General features: G+C 43.8%; 1 protein-coding gene across 7 annotated transcripts in view; it reads left to right on the top strand.

Annotated features, from left to right (window-relative positions):
- farp2 (FERM, ARH/RhoGEF and pleckstrin domain protein 2) overlaps positions 1–21,264 on the top strand; it is a 146,080-nt gene extending 124,816 nt beyond the window's left edge. For 5 of the 7 annotated variants that reach the window (XM_033031652.1, XM_033031646.1, XM_033031648.1 and 2 more), the window contains 4 exons: positions 905–1,068; positions 11,652–11,759; positions 18,379–18,530; positions 20,846–21,167. In XM_033031652.1, the coding sequence (XP_032887543.1) occupies positions 905–1,068; positions 11,652–11,759; positions 18,379–18,530; positions 20,846–20,918 (497 nt within the window). In that variant the 3' untranslated portion in view covers positions 20,919–21,167. Of the gene's footprint in view, positions 1–904; positions 1,069–11,651; positions 11,760–18,378; positions 18,531–20,845 lie in introns of those variants that run through there. The other 2 variants (XM_033031649.1, XM_033031653.1) reach the window with 2 other exon arrangements.
- Positions 21,265–21,695: the final 431 nt, after the last annotated feature.

The following is a 21,695-nucleotide window of genomic DNA, read 5'->3' on the forward strand; positions in this document are numbered from 1 at the left end:
TTGTTGTAACTAATATTTGATCTTCCCAAACACACTGTTTTTGGAAGTAAGTACAGTTTTTTATATGGCCACAGATTTAGACAATAGACAATAGGTGCAGGAGTAGGCCATTCAGCCCTTCGAGCCAGCACCGCCATTCAGTGTGATCATGGCTGATCATCCCCAATCAGTACCCTGTTCCTACCTTCTCCCCATATCCCCCGACTCCACTATTTTTAAGAGCCCTATCTAGCTCTCTCTTGAAAGCATCCAGAAAATCTGCCTCCACTGCCCTCTGAGGCAGAGAATTCCACAGACTCACCACTCTCTGTGAGAAAATGTCTTTCCTCATCTCCGTTCTAAATGGCTTGCTCCTTATTCTTAAACTGTGGCCCCTGGTTCTGGACTTCCCCAACATCGGGAACATGTTTCCTGCCTCTAGCGTGTCCAAGCTATTAACAATCTTATATGTTTCATTGAGATGCCCTCTCATCCTTCTAAACTCCAGAGTGTACAAGCCCAGCTGCTCCATTCTCTCAGGATATGACAGTCCCGCTCTCCCGGGAATTAACCTTGTAAACCTACGCTGCACTTCCTCGATAGCAAGAATGTCCTTCCTCAAATTAGGGGACCAAAACTGCACACAATACTCCAGGTGTGGTCTCACTCAGGCTCTGTACAACTGCAGAAGGACCTCTTTGCTCCTATATTTGATTCCTCTTGTTATAAAGGCCAATATGCCATTTGCTTTCTTCACTGTCTGCTGTACCTGCATGCTTACTTTCATAGACATACCTGCATGCTTACTTTCACAGACTTATTTATTTGAATTATGCTAATGGTTAATATCTCGTCAGTATTTTGTTTGAAAGCACAGGCACTCTGATTGTTATTCCTCTTTATGCATTTATCCAAATGTTCCTAGGATCTTCAGACGAAGTGTCACTGGAGCAAGAATCTGAAGATGACACTCACTCCTCCCATAGCTCGTTGGACAAGCAGACCCATCACCGTGCCAATACTACAGTGCACGTGTGCTGGCATCGCAACACAAGTGTTTCCATGCTGGACCACAGTGTTGCAGTGGAGGTACCCAGCAGGGCACTCTCACCACTTCCTACACCCCAGGATAACCCAGTGCAGTGTACCAGTAAAGGCGGCATCAACCCCCACTAAAGTCATTACATACAGAAGATATCCATTAATTTTAGGAAACTACTAAATTGAGCTGTATAGCTTAAATGGACAAAACAATGATTTGTGTTTTGTTGGAAGACAGGTAAGGCTGTTATAAGCCTTTGAGTCAACATGTTACAAGGCCAAGATGTGATGGGTGTTTGAGGTGCTTTTTTATTTAGATAATAGGACTCCAATTCAGAGCCATATTGATGATGCAATCTGCTCTGTAAATTCCCTTGCATTCCTCTTTTCAGTAAAATTCTGATGATTCTACTATTTAAAAAATCCAACGGTTTGGCATCTGGCTGACTGGATCCTGTTACCTATTATTCCTTTTCACGTAGTGGGGGCCCAGTGTGTGAAATTGAGTGTGGAGCTTGGACTCCATTGCTTGAAAAATTATGATGGGAATCAGCACATTGTTGTCCCATGTTACCTCACTTCTTTTCCTGAAAGATTCCGGTATTTGTAGCCCTTGGTTGCTCCTGTCATTGACCTTCCAGTTTCTTTCTCTATTTTGACCCCCCCCCTTTCCCGAAGATTTAATCTGCCAATTAATCCCTCCTCACCATGATCCACCTATCACTTGCCAGCCCTTGACCCAACTCTTCCCTCATCACCTATTTATGCTGGTTATCTTTCCTCTACTCTTTCAGTCCAAGTGAGGGATCCTGACCCAAACATCGTCTGTTTATTTCCCTCCACAGATGCTTCCTGACCCGTTGAGTTCTTCCAGCAGCTTGTTTTTTTGCTACAGATTCTGGCATTAGCAGTCTCTTGTGTTTTCTGTGAGGCAAGAGCTCTAGCAGTTGTGCCACTGTGCTTCCCCTGTGGCATTAGTGCATTTTCTTTCAAATTACATCACTACAGCAACAGTTTTGTGTAACTGAAGAACTTGAATAATGCAAAACCACATGATTCTGGAATTTACCCGAATCTGGAAATTACAGTGAGCAGATTTATTCTGAACATGGGGACAAGTTGGGCTCGAAAAATTCCTTTCATCTTCATTGATTCGGATAACATGAAATTATCTGTCACTTGCATTACTGTTGGTTCATTAAGTTGCACGTGGGGTTTATATCAATGGGATAGAAACATTTGGATTTACTCTGTAGAACATTTTAATTTCAGCCCACCAAACAGAATCAGAAATGTAATTTTAATTTCTTAGACAAATGATCTTGCTAGCCACGTAAGAAAGTGCTTCATTTGGGACCATTTTTAACTTTGTCGAGCCGGGTATCTTGGCTTTTGGAACAATTTGTCACATTTCAAAATTTTCTTCTGCTCCAGATCCAGTTATTGGAATTTGTATATTTAATTATAGTTTTCAACTGATTTCTCTCATCTGAAGCCTGGGTTATCTTGTGGCCTGGAAGTAAATTGCTTTCGATCCGTAGATCGATTTTCATTTCTTTTCCTTTTAAACAGGCTTGCAATACATTGTTTGGTTTGTTTCCTTCAGCTAACTCATGTTCTGTGTTCTTTTGACGATGAAAATAATATTGTTTTCTCACACAGCTCTGTTCTGTCTCCTCATCTGTGTGTTATGCCTGGGGTTCCTCGTACTTGTCTTCCTATAGCTGGTCTGTTAAGTATTCATGCACTAATGATGTCAAAATATGTCAGTTGTATACCTCGTGAGATGTTGATGTGAATGTCAATGTCTTACCAAACCTGTGGTAGACATTTCTTCTCCATTCACAGGTGAATTCCAAAGCAAATGCACCTGTTGTTACTGAGAACATGCTCTATGTACCACACCTTATATCTTCCTAAGCCAGTAACATTTCTAGGAACAAAATACCAAATGTACCTTGCTGAAGATTTCATACTGGGCTTTCATTATCAACAGACTTGGGTACATCAGCAGGTTTACTCAGAAAGTTTTAGAACTGCTAGCTGCGCACTTGCACAAGATACGTTCAGGTGTTCGAAAGTTTCAAGTCAAGTCAAATTCATTGTCGTATGCACAAGTATGGTGAGGTGCAGTTACACTGAAAATCTTGCTTGTAGCAGCATCATAGACACAAAAATATAAATTACTAGACCAAGTGCAGACCCGTTGGGTCTGTTCCACCAACGTGCGGTTGTGGGGGGGGGGGGGGGGGGAGGCGGCATGCAGCGTCACACACACTAACTATCCCCCCCCCCCCGCACTCACGCTAATTACCCCCCTTGATAGTATATTAATATTATTAATTTGCTCCTTTTACCCCATAACCACCCTATCTACTGACGCATAGCCCCCAACTTGCAGTCACATCTAGAGAGGAGGGGAGGTGGGGGGGGGGGGGGGGGGTAGAGAGTGAGGGCAGAGAGAGAAGGGGCAGAGACACACAGAGAGGGGCAAGAGGGAGAGGGGGTGGCGAGGATGAGAAGAGGGAGGGTGGGTGAGAGGGGAAATGTGGGGGTGGAGGGGAGGAGAGAGAGAGGGTGAGAGTGAGGGGGAGAGAGGGGGGGAGAGGTGAGGGGAGGGGGCGAGAAGGGAAGGGGAGGGGGGAGAGGGGAAGGGGAGAGGTGAGGGGAGGGGGGGAGAGGTGAGGGGAGGGGGAGAGGTGAGGGGAGGGGGAGAGGTGAGGGGAGGGGGAGAGGTGAGGGGAGGGGGAGAGGTGAGGGGAGGGGGAGAGGGGAGGGGAGGGGGTGAGGGGAGGGGGAGAGGTGAGGGGAGGGGGAGAGGTGAGGGGAGGGGGAGAGGTGAGGGGAGGGGGAGAGGTGAGGGGAGGGGGAGAGGTGAGGGGAGGGGGAGAGGTGAGGGGAGGGGGAGAGGTGAGGGGAGGGGGAGAGGTGAGGGGAGGGGAGAGGGAGGGAGGGGAGAGGTGGGGGGAGGGGGAGAGGTGGGGAGCAGGGAGGGTGGAGGGAAGGGGGTAGGGGTGTGTGGAAGGGAGGGGGATTTAGGGGAGGGACGGTGGGGGAGGGGATGGAGGGGTGGGAGAAAAAGAGGGGAGAGAGTGAGAGAGGGGAGAGGAGAGGGGGGGGAGAGGAGGGGGGAGAGGAGAGGGGTGGGGAGAGGAGAGGGGAGGAAAGGAGAGGGGGGGAGGGAGCGGGGGGCAGAGGAAAGGGGGGAAGAGGAGAGGGGGGAGAGGGGAGGGGAGAGGAGGGGGGGGAGAGGAGAGGAGAGGGGGGAGAGGAGAGGAGAGGGGGAGAGGAGAGGAGAGGGGGGAGAGGAGAGGAGAGGGGGGGAGAGGAGAGGAGGAGGGGGGGAGAGGAGAGGAGAGGGAGGGGAGGAGAGGAGAGGAGAGGGGAGGAGAGGAGAGGGGGGAGAGGAGAGGAGGAGAGGAGGGAGAGGAGAGGAGAGGAGAGCGGGGGAGAGGAGGGGGGGGGAGGGGAGAGGGGGGGCTAGAGGAGAGGGTGGGAGAGGAGAGGAGGGGGGGGGAGAGGAGAGGAGGGGGGGGAGAGGAGAGGAGAGGGGGAGAGGAGAGGAGAGGGAGAGGGAGGGGAGAGGAGAGGGGGAGAGGAGAGGGGGGGGAGAGGAGAGGGGGGGGAGGGGGGGGGGGAGAGGAGAGGGGGGGGGGGGGGGGGGGGGGAGGAGAGGGGGGAGAGAGAGTGCCTTTTTATTTCAACCCAAACCCCCCAAACAACCATTTGCAGGCAGTGCTTTTTTACTTTAACCATATTTTCATTTTCAAACCACATTAAGGGTACTTACTCACAGTTGTGTGGACATGTGTTCAGTGTTATTCACAGCTCAGAGAAACGTGACCCTCTGCCTTCCTCCAGCTTGCAGACTAATTGAGGCACACCACTTCCTGGTTTTATAGTCCATCCCCCCTGCCGCCAGCGGGGGCAGCAGAGAGAATGGAGAATTTTGTAAAATCATTAATATCTCTGTAATTTTTCATCGACTGGAAAAATCCTCGGCACACATGCGGCGGAGGGGGGCTCTGAGCGAGGTGGCCAAGAAATGATGGCCGTAGGTGGTGGCGTTCTCTCGGAAATCGCAGCACAGATCGCCAAAACCGGTCAAGAACAGACTTTTAGTAATATAGATACACAAACGACACAAATTCTGATAAAACAGTGAACTGGAAAAAAGTGGAGACATTGGTGCAAAACATAATTAGAAAACAAGTCCATGGTAGTGTAAGAAGTGGTTTGACAATAGACAATAGGTGCAGGAGTAGGCCATTTGGCCCTTCGAGCCAGCACTGTTGTTGTTTTCCGTTGTGGTGGGGAGGATTAGGGTTGTGCAGTCCTGTTCAAGAACTTGATTGTTATAAGAAAGTAGCTGTTCCTGAACCAGTTGGAGTGGGACTTCGGATTTTTGTACCTCCTGCCTGATGTTAGCAGTGAGGGATTATTCACAGTAGGGACAATTTACAGAAGCCAATTAACCTACAAACCAGCACGTCTTTGGATTGTGGGAGGAAACTGGAGCGCCCAGAGAAAATCCACGTGGTCACAGCGAGAACATGCAAACTACATACACACAGCACCAGTAGTCAGGATCGAACCCGGGCCTCTAGGGCTCTAAGGCAGCATCTCTACCGCTGCGTCACTGTGCTACCCCTAGCCAATTCGCTACAGCCTGTTCCTGTATGTTAGAATTGTTGAACCAGGCCAAGATGTGACCAGTCAGGATACATTCTGTACCTTCTGGAGAAGTTTGTCTGAGTCATAGAGTCATGCAGCATGGAAACAGGCTCTTCAGTCCAACTTGCCCACGCTGACCAGCATGCCTCAACTACACTGGACCCACGTGCTTGCATTTGGCCCATATCCTGTAAACCTATCCTATCTATGTACTTGTCCAAATGATTTATAAACCTTGTGATAGTACCTGCCTCAACTACCTCCTCCATCAGCTTGTTCCATATACCTACCCCCCTTTGTGTAAACAGGTTGCTCCTCAGGTTCCTATTAAATCTTTACCCCCTCATCTCAAACCTATGTTCTCTGGATTTTGATTCCCCTATTCTAGATAAAGAAATCCGTCTCGTCATTATTTGATATCCAGCCCACTATGGTGGTCTCATCCACGAATTGTGTTGGATTTGTACTTGGCTGCAAGTCGTGGGTGTACAAGGAATAAAGAAGGGAGCTGAGAACGCACCCTTGCGGAGCACCAATGTTGAGGATTATAATAGAGGATGATTTGTCTCCTATCCTCACTGATTGTGATCTGTTGGTCAGGGAGTCGAGGATCCAGTGCTGACTCTAAGTAAAAACGAGCATGGAGATGTGCTTGGATGGGATAATGTTCTTAAAAGCAGAGCTGTAGTTTAGGAATAGAAGTCTGACATAGGTGTCTCTCTCATCTAGGTGTTCCAGGGATGTAGGGTAGGGCCAGGGAGATGGCATCAACCACGGACCTGTTGCGGCCGTAGGCGAACTGCAGTGGGTCAGGATTGCTTGCTAGACTGGGTTTAATGCGTACCATAACCAGACTCTTAAAGCATTTCATGATGGTGGATGTCAAGGCCACTGGATGGTCATCGTTAAGGCATGAGATCTTGCTTTTCTCTGGCACGGGATGATAGTGGTCTTCTTGAAGCTGGTGGGTATCTCAGAATGGAGTAGGGAGAGATTAAAGATGTTCGTGAAACGCTAGTTGGTCCATGCAGTTTTTAAAAACACGGACAGGAACTCTGTCCGGATCAGTTGCTTTCTGTGGGTTCACTCTCGGGATGATCTAACTTCTGTAATAGTGACCCTGGGAAGATGCACACATGAGTCTGATGGGATGGATGTCAATGCCCCATTAGTCTTCAGCTCAATGCAAACATAGAATGTATTAAATTCATCAGGTAGGGCCGCACTATCACCAGTGATGTTGCCTGACTTTGCTTTGCAGGCAGTTAAGGTATTCAGACCTTGCAACTTTCTGCGGGTGTCTGAATGATTATACTGGGATTCAAATTTGTCCCAGTATTGTCTCTTGGCATTCTTGAAGGCTTTGCGAAGATCATAGCGAGCTTTGTTGTACCGCTCCGGGTTCGCTGGACTTGTATGCAGTGAACCTGGCCTTCACCTGTGAAAGTACCTCATGGTTTATCCATGGGTTCCAGTTGGGGAACGCTTGGATAGTCTTCTTCGGCACGCACTCCTCTATGCTCCTGATGATGAAGTCAGTCACAGCAGTGGTGTGCGTACTCATTCAGGATGACTGCAGAATCCCTGAATATGGATAAGTCTACTGACTCAAAGCCGACTGCTTTATCTTTGGCCGCTGACCAGCATTGATGAACTCTCTTTACCAAATCCCCTTTCTTCAGTTTTTGTTTGTAGGCATGGAGTAGAAGCACAACTGAAAACTTGCTCATCAGGTAACATCCTCTGAAATGCTACTATGTGTACATAAAGACTGTCAAGTTTAAAAACACTCAACTGGCTTCTTTGTGGACATTTTTCCAATTCTCTGAGGGACAGCTCAAAACAGCATTTAGAAGGGAACCAGGGCTACCCATGGGCAATGATCATGAATTTAAGGGAGACTGCTTCTGACTCGTTTGAAGTTTTTAAGAGACTAGTAAGGGTCGGGTGAGACGGCAAATCCAAAGTAACCTATAGTAAGGTGCTTGTCAAAGTTGCACATGTCAGAGTGATCAGCAAAGTTAGAGCTCATGAGATTGGTGAATTGGTTGAGTGGGAGTTTTAATGACTGGGCTGCTGTGTGCAGTAGAGTTTGTGGAGCTCAATACCAGATCTTTATGCAATATTAAAATGGATTTAGATTATGATTAAAAAGTTGCCCACTGATATCAATATTTGTAGACTGGTTGAAATATTTATGTATATATCCTCACAACATAGGAGGAGGCCATTCAACCTACTGAGTCTATGTCAGGTCAATGCAAAAACGTGGGCATATTAAGGTCAAGGTGAGAGATTTAATGGGGACCTCAGGGACAACTTTTTCACTCTAGGTAATTCATATCTGGAATGAGCTGCCTGAGGAAGTTTTAGAAGTGGATATATAAAAGATATTTGGACAGATATATGGATAGGAAGGGAGTAGAGAGGAATGGGCCAATTGCAGGACTCCCCCAATATGCCAATTTGCTCAGCATGGACAAGGTGGGCCGCAGAGCCTGTTTCTTTGCTGTGCTGTTCTATGACTATCAGTGGCCATTTTAAGGAAATTATTATCTTCCCACAAACTCTACCCTCTCTGCTACTGGATCCTTGACTTCCTCATCAACGGAGCTCAATCAGATTAGTAACAACATCAACTCCGCACTTACAATCAATACAGAATTTTCACTCCCTGGAGTCAAACGAATGAACAAATTTACAACCATAAAGGATTTGGATAGAGCTATTTGTTGAATGTTCAGTATTCAACAGATTGAAAGTGATTGATTGTCAAAAGAAACAGAGTAGATATAAGGAGGTACTTATTTTTAATGTGCCAAGTCGTTGGATTTGGAGTGCATTGCCTGAAATTGGTAGTGAATACAGGTTCAGCAGTAGTTTTCAGAAGGGAATTGGATAAGAGCTTGTAAGAAAAATATCACATAGCTATAGGAAGAGTATGAACTTGTGGCCTTTCTGAGTTGCTGTTTGGAAAAACAGACTTGGTGGGTCAACTTCTATTCCAAAGGGCATATTATTCTAATATTCCATACTAGGTAGCACCAATGTTGTCATAAATGGTCCTGAATAAGGGAGAGAAAAAGCAATCTTTGTGCTTCCTTCCGGTTGTACCTCGTGATTCACACCTTTATGAAGTGGTCGGAGGGTCAACTGAGATGGTCCACAAGGTCAAACACCTTGCTAACATTCAGCAAACATAGAGCAGTAGATCCCAACAACCTATGGAGTTGTGACACAGCTGATTCAGCAGTTTAGGGAGAAGAATAAAGTAGAGAAATGTTAGCCTTTTTTAGCTGGAAACAATGGAAAGAGCATTCTTTAGTGGCAGGATGAGCAGATGCCTTACGATGATCCAGTGCTAAGAGTCATCCATGTAATGTTGTCTGTACAACTGACTATTTTGTGATATCCTAGTTGCAACTAAACATGCTGTATAACATACAGGCTGCTGCTCTTTAACTGATATTTCATTTATGGTTGTCCTGTTTTATTGTCTGTCTTGTTCCTTCCTTTTGCTATGTCTGCTAACTCATGGATCGTTCTAGTTCTCTGTTCCTCTGATGCCACACCAGAGCCTCCCCAGCACGGTCATCTGGTCCAGGACCAGCGGCCTAATACCATCACCCATGTGTGCTGGTACCGGAACCAGAGCCTCTCGTTGGTTGATTATCTTCGCATGTGTGAGGTAAATGCGCTCATCAATTGCCCCAGTAAATCTCTGCTTGTAAGTGATTGCAGGTGAACTGATACTCTGTTGGCAGTGTGGGGTTAGCTCTGAGGATTGACCAAAGTGGGATAGCTGGATTTCTGGAGTGGTGATGGTACAGGGCTGAATAGAGAGTAAAGAGTGGATGACCTGCTTCGGATGGAAACGCTGTGTGAAAACCTGTAGCCGGTCCAAGGCTAGATAATGAGCTGTCAGCGCCATGGAAAATGTTCCTGACTCTGGTAGTTTCATTGCTATGGGAGAGGCCAATCTAGGAAGATTTATCAATTGAGTTGTGTGAGAGGTGTTTGAAGATTTGAAGAGGAAACGTGGTCGAGTGAAGGATACAGAACCATGGAGCAATAATTTGAATGGGCAGAAGTCATTCAATGCCCACTTTAAAGTGGAGCCATCAGTCTCAGGACTGGTAATCAGTCACATTAGTAGCCAGGTTGGCACAGGAGATTGAGTATTCAGTTTTATCGGGTGAATGAGATTGAGCAAGCAGCAGTTGGTTGCAACGAGCTGAGAGAGAATGAGAGAGAGCAATTGATTGTGGGAGGGGAGGTAGAATTGCACTTTAGTGAGGAATGGGTGTTGTTTTGTTATGGTGGAGAGAAGGACGGGCCACACATAGGTAGCTGAAGTGATGGTTTGATTTCTCTTCTGGTCCTAAAGAGCTCCAGTAATTCCACATGCTACTTGATGGAGTTAAGAGTTTGAACGGCAGTGAAGAAGTTTTAAAGAAGGAATTCGAAGGTTTTAATAATAGAATATGGGGTTTAGTTTTGTTCTCCAACTGATGGATTAGCTGATTAGAATGTGCTTCAACCAGATCAGGCAGAACGACTTTTCCATTTATGGAAACGATGTTTTATTTTCATAGGACGTAGGAGGAAGCCATTTGTCCATTGAGTTTAGACTGGCTCCTTGAACAAACCAAGTCCCTTGTCTATTCAACCTATTCTCTCTCTCCCACCACCCTGAATCTCCAGGCATCTATCTACAATAGGAATAACTACAGTGCCCAATTAATTTACCAATTGGCCATATCTTGAGGAATTGGGAGGAAACCAGACCATCTGGAGAAATCCAATGTGGTCACAGGGAGAATATGCAAAAGCCACGCAGGCTGCACCGAAAGTCAGGATTAAATCCAGGATGCTGAAGCTGTGAGGAAACACTGTGCCACCAAAGCACCCAGATAAAATCTACATCCTTTAACTTGAATGCATGAAGATAAGAACCAAACAAGCCGCACCCTTTTCCCCCGACCTGCCTCACCAATAACAAAGCCAATTGGGGATGATTGTGATGGAAGATACCAAAGAAATAAGAAAATAATAGATAGATCTTATGAAAATAATCTGAAGAAGGGTCTCGACCCAAAACGTCACCCATTCCTCTCCCGAGATGCTGCCTGTCCCGCTGAGTTACTCCAGCATTTTGTGTCTATCTCCTTTTAAACCAGCATTTGCAGTCCCTTCATGCTCAAAGGATTGACAGTTGTTTAAGAACTGTATGGAAGAGTGAGTCACATTGAAGCATTTGAGAGGTTCAAAATAGAGCAGTAAAGAACTTGAGGAGATTTGTTTTTCCCAACAGGAGTAATGAAAGGACAGATTGGACATAGTTAATTCTTGTTGGTGTTAAGGTATGTAGGAAATTGGTTACATAGCCCCATCAGTGGTAGAAATGATAGGAGTAGAGATAATAACCTTTGAAATATAGAAACTGAGAACTAAGAAATTTGTTATGAACTCTATTCGAAGATGGCAGCTAAATTATGTATGCAATTGGCATTATTCTCATTGCAAAGACATGATGTTCTTGTGTTTGGAAGTGCAGTAGAAACACAATGTAGAATATCTGCCTTTGTAAATTCTAAGACAAAGGTACCAATTGCTGTCTGGAGTTGAACTTTTCTCCTTATATCCCACCGGTATGGAGTCACTAAGCGGAGATAAAACTCCTCAACCTGGCTAGTTCCAAAAGTGTAAAAGCAATTCCACACCCAAGTTGTACAACTCAACAGTTTTCTACTTCTGCCTTGATTCCATCTGCTTATTTTCGCATTCTGTGCAATGTATTCTCTTTGTTGACTATTTTCAAGTGCATGAATTGATTTCTCTTTACTGGAGCTTGAGGTAATTGCAGCAAGAGAATTGGGAATAGAAAGAGCATTGTTTTTAGTAATGTATATATTTATGTTTGTGCACAAATTTGATCTTACTGTCCTTCGTTCTAGAATCAGCTCTCTGGATACCTGCTAAGGAAGTTCAAAAACAGCAACGGGTGGCAAAAACTTTGGGTTGTCTTCACCAACTTCTGCCTGTTCTTCTACAAAACCCACCAGGTGGAGTCTCTTGATTGATTACCATGGGACATTAAACAACAGCTGAAGATAGGATGTGTGCATTTGGGTGCTGTGTAGGGGAACGTGTGGTTTAACCAGGACAATATTGAAGCTTTACCTTCAGTGCATAATCTGGATAATTATTTAACTGGAATTGTTGAACACCATGTGAATAATGCAGCAGAGCAAAGGGAAGTGCAAGAAAGCAAAAGGAGAAAAAAAGGATTGGGTTGAAAGGTGAAAAAGAAATGAATGTGGCTTCCCTCTTAATACAGGCAGTATGAGTATCCTAAAAAAAGAGAGATACAGCAGGGAAACGGGTCATGTGGTCCACCGAGTTTGCACTGACTATTGACATTTTCATTATCCCTACATTCATCCCACATTCCCATCAACTCAATTACACATTAGGAATAATTTACAGTGGCCAATAAACTGACCACCTGCATGTCTTTAGGATGTGGGTGGAATCCAGAGCACTCTCCGGAAAGCCATATGGTCAGGCAGAAGGTGAAAACTCCACACCAGCCAAATGGACAACATCAGAGGTCAGGTCTAAGCAATGGGTCTACTAGCTGCATCACTGTATTAAGAACATAGAACAGTACGGCTCAAGAACAGGTCCTTCTGTGCCAAACATGTTGCCAAGACTAACTGCAAATAATCCATATCCCTCAATTCCCTGCATATCCATATGTCTATATGAAAGTCTCTTAAATGCTATGATTGTAACACCTTCAGCCAACACCCTCCGGCAGAAAGATTCAGGCACTCACCACCCTCAGTGTAGAATTTGTTGCCCCGCATATCTCCCTTAAACTTTGGCCCATTCACCTTCAAGCTATGCCCTTGAGTAGTTGATTTTTTCCATCCTTGGGAAAAGATTCTGACTGCACTAAATATTCCTCCCATAATTGTCTCTATTTCTATTAGATGTCCCTGCAAACTCTGGCATTTCAAGGAAAAGAATCCAAGTTTGTCCAATTACTCCCTGTAGCTAATACCTTCTAATTCATGCAAAATTCTGGTAAACCTCCTCTGCACCCTTACAAAGCCTCCACATCCTACCGATGTGTCTACCTATAATCCTCTAAATGTCGCCTAATTAGCAGTTATTCATATTCATGATTTAAACCTATCACAACTCCACATCACTATTTATTACCTTTATATCTGGACTCAGCACTGCTCTGGTAACTTCCTCAGTGAGCAGCATCCCCCAACTCCTTTCTCCTTTGGCCTCTTCTTTTGGAAATGTGTATATCCTGGAATTTTGAGCACCTCGTCCTTGTCATCCTGCCACTACTTTTCTCTAATAGCTGTAACACCGGGCTCATACATTGCTATCTGTGATATCAAATCATTACTTTTCATACAAATGCCACGCATGCGTAGAGAACATTATCCTTTGATCTCTTGCAGTTATTTGCAATTCTATATTTACTCTGTTTTGCATGTTCATTTATATCTGCTGTGTTGGCCTGTCACACTGTGACGGAAGATCTTCCTCTCACTATCCTGTGGTTCTGCTCTTTTAAAGCACTGTCTACAACCCTAGTTATCTGATTCACCAGGATACTGCTGGGTTTTGGTTTAGGTTTATTATTGTCATGTACCTGGGTACAGTGAAAAGCTTTGTTTTTCTATCCAAACAGAACAGATATACCATATATAGATACGATCAATTTAAACTCAATTACAATAGATATCGCAAAGGGGAAGATATAGGTTGCAGAAAATAGTTCTCGGCAATGTAGCCAGTCTGAAGAAGGGTTTTGACCTGAAACTTCAGCTTGGTATAGGCATTAATGACAAAATACAGAAGCTCCACAAAATAGTTGCATGGTCTATGCTTAGCTTCTCCCAATGTAGAGGGGGTCAATTTGTGAGTACCGATTGTAGTAGACCAGGTTGGAAGCGTTGCACCTTATTTGGTTGCAGGGGAAAGTTATAGGATGGGGAGGGACGACCAGATTAGAGAATCACAAATAATGTGATCCCTGCGGAAAGCAGAAAGTGGTGGAGAGGGAAAGACGAGACTAGAAGTGGGATCATATTGGAGCTGGTGGGAATGGCAGAGGATGATGTGTCAGCTGGTGGTGTAAAATAGAGACAGAAGAGACTGCAGATGCTAGAATCTTGAGTAAAAATAAAACAGCTGGAGAATCTCAACAGGTTAGGCAGCATCTATGGAAGGAAATGGACAGATTACAATACGGATCAGGAGCCTTTTTTAGTCTGATGGAGTAGAGCGAAGAAAGCTAGTAGAGAGTAGAGGGAGAATGCTAGTAAAGAAAGAGTGGAGGGGAGAAGCATTGAAATCTCCAATTACAAGTAAACTCCCTGACCCCTACATCTGTTCTACCCTTGGCTTCCTTCCCCCTACCCTGCGCTCACCTTTCTGCCATTACAGCTGTCACCCTGATCCTTTCTCCTCCTTCTGCTCATCTCCCACCCCTCCCTACTCTGCATTCCACTCTGTCCCCTTTATTCTCCCTCTTTCCCCTTCCTCTCTGTCCCTTTCCATTCAAATACATTTCCCTGGCCTTACATTTCACTCCTCTTCTTTCCCTATCTGGCATTCTTTGGTCTCTTTCACCTCTAACCTTTCTTATCTCTCCACCCATCAGCTATCATCCCTCTTCATAGGTGAATATGTATATAATTTTCACCGAAAATAGAAAACATATTATTCATGTGTTGTTATCTCTAAATATAAAACTGCATCATTGGCCTGTAAAGATTGTTATAGAAACATAGAAACGTAGAAAATAGGTGCATTCGGCCCTTCGAGCCAGCTAGATCATGGCTGATCGTCCCCTATCAATAACCCGTGCCTGCCTTCTCCCCGTATCCCTTGACTCCACTAGCCCCTAGAGCTCTATCTAACTCTCTCTTAAATCCATCCAGTGACTTGGCCTCCACTGCCCTCTGTGGCAGGGAATTCCATAAATTCACAACTCTCTGGGTGAAAAAGTTTTTTCTCACCTCAGTCTTAAATGACCTCCCCTTTATTCTAAGACTGTGGCCCCTGGTTCTGGACTCGCCCAACATTGGGAACATTTTTCCTGCATCTAGCTTGTCCAGTCCTTTTATATCAGTGTGTACTGACCACTGTGCTGAAGGATGGCACATTTTGGTTGAGACCACAATTACATTCAAAAGGACCACATCTTCTGATTTAAATGACAGTAACTTAAGTTAATTGGTTCTAATGCTAACATCATCAACTGGGGAAAGAAACACAAAGTGCTGGAGTAACTCAGCGGGTCATGTGTAGGAAGGAACTGCAGATGCTGGTCTCGACCCGAAACCTCACTCATTCCTTCTCTCCAGAGATGCTGCCTGTCCTGCTAAGGAACTGCAGATGCTGGTTTAAACCGAAGATAGACATAAAATGCTGGAGTAACTCAGCGGGACAGGCAGCATCTCTGGATAAAAGGAATGGGTGACGTTTTGGGTCGAGACCCTTCTTCAGACCCTGCTTCAGATCCGAAACATCACCCATTCCTTCTCTCCAGAGATGCTGCCTATCCCGCTGAGTTACTCCAGCATTTTGTGTCTAGCTTAGCGGGTCAGGCAGCATCTCTGGCGGACATGGATAGGTGATATTTCAGAACGGGACTATTCTTGCAATGTCACTGCTCCATGTCCTCCAGAGATGCTGTTCGGCCGACTGAGTTATCCCAGCACTTCTGTAATTTCATGTGTCTCATTTAACTGGGACACAACTTGTTAGCAAAATTGATGTTCATGAAATAAAAGGCAGTGGCTGCATGGATAAAATAAACTCAGAACAGAAAGGTGGGAGTGTTGTTGACTGTTTATTTTTCAGACAGATGTATGTTTCAACACAGCAGTTAATGCTTAATGCTGTAACACACCCATTTTTTCCTACTTCCTAATGTGAGGCTTTAAGACTCAGACTGCTTCTTCTTCTTCTTCTTCCGTATGGCGTGCACAGCCTAAAGTTGTAGGACAACTTGTTCTATTTGATCTTATTTGATTGTGCACGCCAGGTTGATTGCATTCGTCGAAACAGGGCGGACCACGTGAAGGTTGCAATCTCCCACCCCACTCAGGGCTTATTTCTAAATAAGGTACTGCGTTGAAAGTTGCGTAATTCTCACAGACAAATGTAGATGGGGATGACGTTTCATTGTTAAACCTTCGGAAAGTGACACTGAGAATAAAAATCACCTTCTACAATGATTTGTGCCTTTAGAGAAAGCAAGAATAGAAGAAAACTAAAATCTAAAGAATCAAAGTGAGCAATCCAAAAAGATTTGATGTAATTTGTGGTTTAGGGTTAAATTGCAAAGTAAGCATTTTTTATTTACAATTAGAGCTGCTCACAGTGAACTGGATTAAAGTCATCACAGTCAACTCTAATTTGATATATTTCTTTACCTTGAACCTGTTACTTGAACATTTTTTAATCTCTGGAATACAATAATTTTTTTCTCTGGCCTCTTAAAAAACATTTATTAAATGCCATTTCATGGAAAATGCTAGGGGATTAGTCAATATTAACTGCTCTAATATCAGCAGGTGCACAGGTTTGCAGGAATATTCTGTAATTTAACTTGATCAGAGAGCGTGGTAGTAGTTCTTCCTCAACATGGTAATTGATTTCATGATGTGGGATAGAGTACACTCCACAGTCTTCATTGTGGAGATGGTTGAGAGGTTTATGTTCGTAGGTATAAATATCACCAACAACTTGACCTAGTCCATCCACATCATAATACATCCACGTCTCCACTTCCTCAGAAGACGAAGGAAATTCAGCATGTCTGCAATTACTCTTCCCAATTTCTACAGAAAGCATAGAATACAAGGCAGTTTGGTATGGCAACTGCTCTGCCCAAGACCGCAAGAGTTATGGTGCAGCCCAGTCCAGTATACAAACTAACCTACCCATAATCGATTCCACCTACACTTCATGCTGCCTTGGAAAAGAAGGTCGTCTCATCAAGGACTAATATACCCCGGTCATTCCTTCTTCTCCACTCTCCTGAGGGCAGAAGATGTAAAAGCTTGAAAGAAACAGACCACCAGATTCAAGAACAGCTTCTTCCCCGGTATTTTCAGACTCTTCAGATCTCCCATATGCTGAGAATGATTTCCCGATTTCTTAAACTACTTTGTGCAGCTCTTGTACTTTTATTGATCTGCTTTTCTCTAGCTGTAACACTGTACACGACAGTGTGTTTATTTTCTTTTTTTACTCCCTGATGTACTCATGTATATGATCTGCCTGGATAGCACTATATTATGATACAAATGATAATAATAAAGCAATACTAATACCACGTTTGTAAGGATTGAGGGTCAAGTGTATGTGAAAGGGGTGCAGTAACGATTTTAATGTAAATGTTTTACTTTCTTATATTACTTTTGAAATGTGGAGGGATATTTAAACAATTTACTTTAAGATGGGGAGTGGAGCAGACTAATGTCCAACCCCCGATTGATAATGATGCTTTGGAGATTAATAGAAATCTATCCCTACTCCATATTGTGACTGGGTGAACTTTGTGGTTTTGTCCATTTTTCTTGATTGAATGGAAGAGGGATTGCTCAATTGATGGTGCACAAATGTTTTTCTGTTTGGAGAAGAGTATGCAAAAGCTTCCAGGAGGAGCCATTAAAGCCATCACATTTCTTGTTATGTACAAGTGAGATGGACTTGGGTAAAGGGAATACAATTCCATTGATTGTGGAAGATATGCCATTTGACAATGTAGTAAATAGTGAGGAGATAACAGTGGACATTGAGAATCTATTGAAGAAATAGGCAGACACGTGACTGATGCAATCTAATAAACTGTTGCAAGGAGATGGCCGTGCTCAAAGGTTGGGAGTAAATTGCAAAAGATCCAGAGATGGAAATGGGGAGGTTTCTTCGCAAAGAAGGTCGTGAAGATCTGGAACGTGCAATATAAAAGAGTTTAGAATTACATTCCAAAGGAGCCTTCAGAAGGTAATTGTACATTAATCTTAGAGAAGGAGTAATTGATATGTTTGATAAATTTGGGATGGAGAACTAATTCTGACATGTCTTCCAAGGAGCAGGCTGAATGTATTCTCCTGCTCTTCTGACAGGGGAGTCCAGAGGAAAGGAGCATGAAGTTAGAGTCGACCTGCTACCTGATGTAATTGCGAGTGCAACTCCCGAGAAAACTATTGAGGCTCAAACTTTCAAATCCAATATTGATATGCTTTTATTGGGAAAGAATACTGAAGAATATGTTACCCAGGTGGATATAAGAAATTAGGAAATGGATTAGCCGTGGTTTAGTTCAGTGGGGCTCGTTAGAGGAGTTAAATGCCCTACTCCTGTTCCTTTGTTCCACCTGATGCTTTAACAATTGTTCAAGGTTACTTTGTAGTTAGTCATTCAAGCATGTTATTAAGTGTAGCAGCAGATTTTTATATCGTTCAAGAGATTACTCCCTCTAGCCACTTAACCCATTTAATGGGTTAATGGCAGGTTTTAGCATGGTAGTTGAGTTGCTTTTGAAAGATTTTTGGCTGTACATCAATGGTTCTTGCTTATTGTTATGCAACTAAAATAATTTGAGAATTATTCTTTGTTATTCTTCGGTATTTCCAGGATGATTACCCTCTGGCCAGCCTCCCATTGTTGGGTTACATGGTGAGCATGCCTTCCGACCATGACCACATCCACAAGGATTACGTCTTCAAGCTGCAGTTCAAATCTCACGTTTATTTCTTCAGAGCTGAAAGCGAGTACACTTTTGAAAGGTAAGATTCAGATTTTGCATGAGTGCTTAAGAGCACATGCAAATTTATGTTTGTCGTCCACAGTCAATGCTACAATTATTCAATAGAGATCATGTTTTACCCAGACTCAGCTGAAAGTCGGGTCCAGACCATCTCATCCAGATCTAGGTATGGTGTATCACACACCAATCAATGCCAGGACAATCTGTGCCAGATGCCAAATTAACCTACAAATATCAGTTCTCTTGTTTTTATGTGAATTTCTTATTTCAAGCAAATCAATGATTATTTTTCAGAGAATCATAGTAACAGCATGGAAACAGCTTCTTCAGCCTACCGAGTCTCATCCACCATTGACCAGCCATTAATACTTAATTTTACATGAATCTTTTGAAAATGTTTTATTCTGTTCTCATTCTTAATAAAAACCCCCAGATTCTACTACTCATCTACAGTTAAGGGTAATTTACAATGGCCAATTAACCTACCAGTCCACACGTCTTTGGGGCATGGGAGGAAACTGGAGCACTCAGGCCAAACCCAAGCAGTTACAGAGATTTTGGACACACCAGAGAGACAGCACCAAGGGCAGGATTGAACCTGTGTGTCTGGCACTGTGAGACAGCATCTCTACTAGATGCCATCTTGTTGTTCTCATATCTATTTTTACTTGATAGCCTGACGCATCCTTTTGGCTGAATTAGAAACATATAAACATAGAAAATAGGTGCAGGAATAGGCCATTCAGCCCTTTGACCCAGCACCGCCATTCAATATGATCATGGCTGATCATCCAAAATCAGTTCCCTGTTCCTGCTTTCTCCCCATATCCCTTGATTCTGTTAGCCCTAACAGCCCCGTTTATATCAGCGGGTCGATGGTTGAAAGGGTCAAGAGCTTCAAATTCCTGGGCGTGCACATCTCTGAAGATCTTTCCTGGTCCGAGAACACTAATGCAATTATCAAGAAAGCTCATCAGCGCCTCTACTTCCTGAGAAGATTACGGAGAGTCGGTTTGTCAAGGAAGACTCTCTCTAACTTCAACAGGTGCACAGTAGAGAGCATGCTGACCGGTTGCATCGTGGCTTGGTTCGGCAATTTGAGCGCCCTGGAGAGGAAAAGACTACAAAAGTAGCCCAGTCCATCATCGGCTCTGACCTTCCTTCCATCGAGGGGATTTATCGCAGTCGCTGCCTCAAAAAGGCTGGCAGTATCATCAAAGACCCACACCATCCTGGCCACAGGTAGAAGGTACTGAAGACTGCAACAACCAGGTTCAGGAATAGCTACTTCCCCACAGCCATCAGGCTATTAAACCTGGCTCGGACAAAACTCTGATTATTAATAACCCATTTTCTGTTATTTGCACTTTATCAGTTTATTTATTCATGTGTGTATATATTTATATTATGGTATATGGACACACTTATCTGTTTTGTAGTAAATGCCTACTATGTTCTGTGTGCTGAAGCAAAGCAAGAATTTCATTGTCCTATACAGGGACACATGACACATGACAATAAACTCACTTGAACTTGAACTTGAACTATATCTAACTCTCTTGAAAACATCCAGTGAATTGGCCTCCATTGCCTTCTGTGGCAGAGAATTCCACAATTTATCAAGTCCTCATTGCTTTGCTTCCTATTTCTGCAAAATGGATATTTGTCAAACTAAACCTTTACCAGGAACTTCATCCAGGAACCGTGGCATGACTGACAATTGGATGGGAAATCAGTAGTAGTGTAGAAGCTGATCTTGCATATATTTCAGGAGCTGTAGGTTGAAAGAAGATGCAGAGAAAATGGAAGAAGCATGGAAATAGAATCATTTGATCAGAAGGATGAGAATTTGTAATTACAAGGCATTGAGAAATTGGAAGGCATTGTTGGTCAAAGAAGCACAATGATGATGCGAGAATGGGCCGCGAAAGGTAGATGCTGCTCACCATTTCATGAAAGCCCAACCTGCTAATGGCCACAGAAGTTTCCATATTAGATGCTGACCAAAATACTTTGGGTGTCTTCCCAATAGTTGGCTCTTCAAGGGTGGAAGTGACTTTAGAATTGAGGAATGGTTGTGTACAGATGTATACCACAAGGATTGCTGCAACTACTTTCGTTTTGGCAATATCCATTGAACTTTAAGGCCCAAGAAGTTCAAGGAGTAAATCATTGAACATGAGCAGTGTGCACACTGGATTGAGTTTCTTGGGTAATGAGGTTTTAGGGGACAGGAGTTCAGATGATCCACATATTCCCACAGATGTTCTCTCAGGTCTGACATGGTGTGTTTGCTACCTATTAAATACTAAGTTTTCTGTTTTGAATCACTAGGTGGATGGAAGTTATCAAAAGTGCAACCAATTCACCGGAACGGATGATGCACCATAGCCAGAAGGACACTTGAATTGGGGTGAAAGATTATGAGTGCTGAATGGAGAAAGTGGGAACTGGATTCAAGTTCCACAGAAAAACAGAAAAGTCCACAGAAAAATTAGAATGCAATGTCAAGTTGAATCGACAAAACTCAGACTCACCATTGTCACAAACATGTCGAGCAACTCTTCAGAAGGCAACACCTTGCCTGACTCAGTGTGTCAATGACAGAATCATTGTAAGATCGGAATGGGTGCAGACCTAGACTTCAGATGAAAACAATGACATTCCTGCTGTTTAAAAGGGAGTCCTGATACATTTATCAAACACCAAAGGAATTGCCTCCCATTCAATAAACAAACCACAAGAGCACAACAGATCTGGTACAGAGTAACTTTGTTGGATGACTAGCTTTTTACACAACGTCTGCAACATTTGCAACAGGAGTAATTTGTGATAAGCAGACTACATGATAAGACCCAAGGTTAACAATGAAACTGTGATCTGACTAATATAGTTAAAGGTGTTTATACAAAGTGACTGGTCAGGGTTGTGATGCCTTTAGCACCAGACTAGTCTACACATAGTGATTCTTTGTCCTTATTGTTCTGGTACATGGTGACACTTGGACTAGACTGGTTTGTGCACAGCAACATTTGGAACAGACTGATATGCTAAAGAGTAACATTTGGGCCAGACGTCCGGTATACAGTACTTCTTAGACCAGACTATTTTGGTTTTCCAATGACTCTTGGAGCAGACTTGTCTTGTACACCTCGATGCCTGGACCAAACCTTTCTGGTGCACA

The sequence above is a fragment of the Amblyraja radiata genome, chromosome 13, assembly GCF_010909765.2.
Source record: "Amblyraja radiata isolate CabotCenter1 chromosome 13, sAmbRad1.1.pri, whole genome shotgun sequence".
NCBI classification, from domain to species: domain Eukaryota; kingdom Metazoa; phylum Chordata; class Chondrichthyes; order Rajiformes; family Rajidae; genus Amblyraja; species Amblyraja radiata.